This window comes from Alligator sinensis, unplaced genomic scaffold, assembly GCF_000455745.1.
Source record: "Alligator sinensis unplaced genomic scaffold, ASM45574v1 scaffold402_1, whole genome shotgun sequence".
NCBI classification, from domain to species: Eukaryota; Metazoa; Chordata; order Crocodylia; family Alligatoridae; genus Alligator; species Alligator sinensis.
The window spans coordinates 2,102,486-2,105,375 of NW_005842089.1; the positions used below are offsets into that span (position 1 = coordinate 2,102,486).

Genomic DNA, 2,890 nt, shown 5'->3' on the forward strand with positions numbered 1-2,890 from the left:
GCATTTTGAAGATCCAGCTGGTTGAGCCCTAGAGCTCCCATCCCAAATCCTCACATAAATAAACATTCATATTAATGATGTTTCAACTTAAAAATCATTCTGGGCTTTTTTTTTGTTTTTTTTTCAGTTTGGTACCACTTTAATGCTGTTATGAGAAGCTGCACCCATTTTTCAGCACTGACCACCCTGGGGGCTATTCGAAATGGTCCTCGGTTTCAAAGCTCTGAGAAGCAGAGTATTAAGGCATCAGAAATGAGAAGCCTTCTTCCCCAGGGAGCAGATACGTCTATGATGCATTCCTTCAGATGCTGAACTGCAACTCCCATCCCCCTGGAGCAAAAAAGGGGCAAGATACTTTAAAAATATCCCAGCAGTCATACAATCAGTTGTCTTTTTTTTTTTTTTTTAATCTAAAAAGAGGAAAAAAATCCCATAATTAAAGGCAGAACCAAGTTCCGGGTACAGGTAGTTGGGAAGGTTTTTCTCGTTCTTTTTTGGCACCTCGAGGGTCTAAAAGATGGCTGACCTGCCGTTTAAAATCTAATCTTAAAACGAGCTCTTTATTCAGACTATTGCGGTTGCAGATTGTTTTCTTCTTCGAAAGCTGCTTTCGAGGCTTATGCCACCCACCCTCATGACATTCCAGCTCTGCCCACCGGTTCCTCATTCGTTGGTTGCCTGTCCTTGTGGGGCTGTAGACGTGATAACCCCAGGTTGAGTGGAGACTGCTCCGCCGGCCTCTTCTATCCGGGGTCTTTTGACATCAGGCTCTCCCGATGATGCTCCTAAGTCTTCGGTCCCTGCCTCACACACCCGGCTGACTACTACAGGAGTGGACGAGCTGGCCTGGGCTGCAAGGAGCTGCAGCGGGCTTGCGAGAGCTGGGGAAAGGGAGAGAACAGGATTAATTTGGCAAAGGCACTAAAATATTTGCTACTCTACAATAAAGTTGAAGCCTGCTGGAGAGGGAAATGATCTGGCAGATGTGTAAATTCACCAGCAATTTACAAAAAAAAAAGTTTCTGAGTTTAAGTTCTGCCCAACTTCAGCAAACACTGATATTCTGCCCTTCTCCAGTATCTTCACTGTAGGATCTTCTGCTTTAAAGCCATTAATACACACAGCTGAACCCATGTGCTAAGGAAACCTGCACTCTTGTGTTACAGCCACTAGACCGTGACGGTGAAGTATCCTGGATCCGTGGCACCAGAGAGCAAAGCCACAGTCCAAGGTTCTGACAGGCTGCCATGCTACAGTGTCTTCACCCTGACCTACAGAGATCACCTCAATGGGTGAAATGGCAGTTTGGGCTCCAAAGCTAAGCCCCTACCAAGACTGCCAACGAGAAAGCCAGTTGTATTGGCAGCTTGTATGGTGTGGAAAACTTGTGCAAGGAGAAACATTACACCAAAAACTCTGATGGGGCAAGTGTCATCTGCCTTGTTCAAGCAACTAACTGAGGCAGGGAGTTTAAGTCATTTGCCCTCAGCCATGGCAGGGTTCCCAGAGCTGGGAGAGCCTAGGATTTCCTGGCTCCCGTGCTGTACCCCAAATACTGACAACCTTCTCCCAGTAACAAACAAAAGAGAAGTAGAATAACATACTTTCATTTAAAAGAACTTATTCTTGTACATTCTGCATAAAATCTCTATGGTGTAAGGCACAGCAAGCAAGAATATGCTTATAGGTTAGCTTAAAAAAGTAAAACCACTTTAAAAATCCAGGTACATGGAGTTCTTGGACTTTATCATGATAGAGAATGTAGCCAAAGGGGACTCGGAGAGAAAGGCATGCCCTCAATGGAATTCATACCAAGAGGAGGTATAGCAAGAGCTGATGTCAGAGGTATGTCCACTATTAAGGCACACAAATCAGAGCTTCAGGATGGGAAGAGGAACAAAGTTCTTCAAATCCCCACAAAGACAAGTAGATGGGGAAGTCACTGATCACCAATCAGAAGAACCATCTTGGTTCCATAGAAGAGGCTAGAAATCAGAACAAAACAGTAAAAACCCAGGGAACGCAAGAGGAAGAAAAAACCCAGATTTTTCAATTTGGGTACTGTAACCAGCTTCAGGTAGCCTTTTCTGTGCTCCCCAGCCTCAGCACAGACAGTTTATCACCACTTAATTGAAGGCTCGGAGCCACCAGAAGGATTCCAATAATTACATCCGATTACAAAAAGCAAGACACATTTTAGTGATGTTAGAGTGCCCAAATATAAATGAAGAATAATTAGCAATCAAAAGGTCCTACTTTAACATCTGCATAATGCTATGGCAAAGCAGTATCTAGTTCATCTTTTTTTAAGGAAACTTCCATGCAACTAAGACATTACAATGCTGACTGCCCATGGACAGCATAGAAGAGAAGCTGCAATTTTTATAATCTCTTCGGAAGAGGAAGCAGTATCTCACAAAGAACAAGGTTTCTGCCATTAGCACTCCTCACCCTTTATAGGAGGATGCCTACCGTTCTGAGGAAGAACACAGAATCTCCCAAGGGGAAAATAAGCTTGGGACTTTCAAAACTAGACTGGACAAATTGCTAGACAAGCTCCCGAGGGGAACAATCCTGCAATGATAGAAGTGATGAAATATCCCAGGGTCCATGAATCTATCATCTCAGGATGGGAAGAGGGGAGGAACCATTATCTTAGATTCTTTGTCCAAGACTCAGTGAGAGGAGACTGGATGCAAAACAGACAGTAAAAGAAAGAAGGATATTCTGAGAATAGGATTCAGGGTTTAATGGTGTACTAAGAGTATCGGGGAAGATTTAGTATGCAACACCAAGGGCAAGGGCTGGCTGGTAGAGAGAAACAGGTAGAAGAAATTAGGCTCAAGACAGTTATTTGCCAAAGATGAAAACCCTCCAGGGAAGGGAAAGA

At 43.9% G+C, this 2,890-nt stretch overlaps 1 protein-coding gene across 1 annotated transcript in view; it reads right to left on the bottom strand.

The window, feature by feature from the left end:
- Nucleotides 1-391: 391 nt before the first annotated feature.
- FOXK1 (forkhead box K1) overlaps nt 392-2,890 on the bottom strand; it is a 25,759-nt gene continuing 23,260 nt past the window's right edge. Inside the window, exon 11 of the mRNA XM_014520093.2 lies at nt 392-881. Coding sequence (XP_014375579.2) covers nt 664-881 — 218 coding nt within the window. The 3' untranslated portion in view covers nt 392-663. The remainder of the gene's footprint in view (nt 882-2,890) is intronic.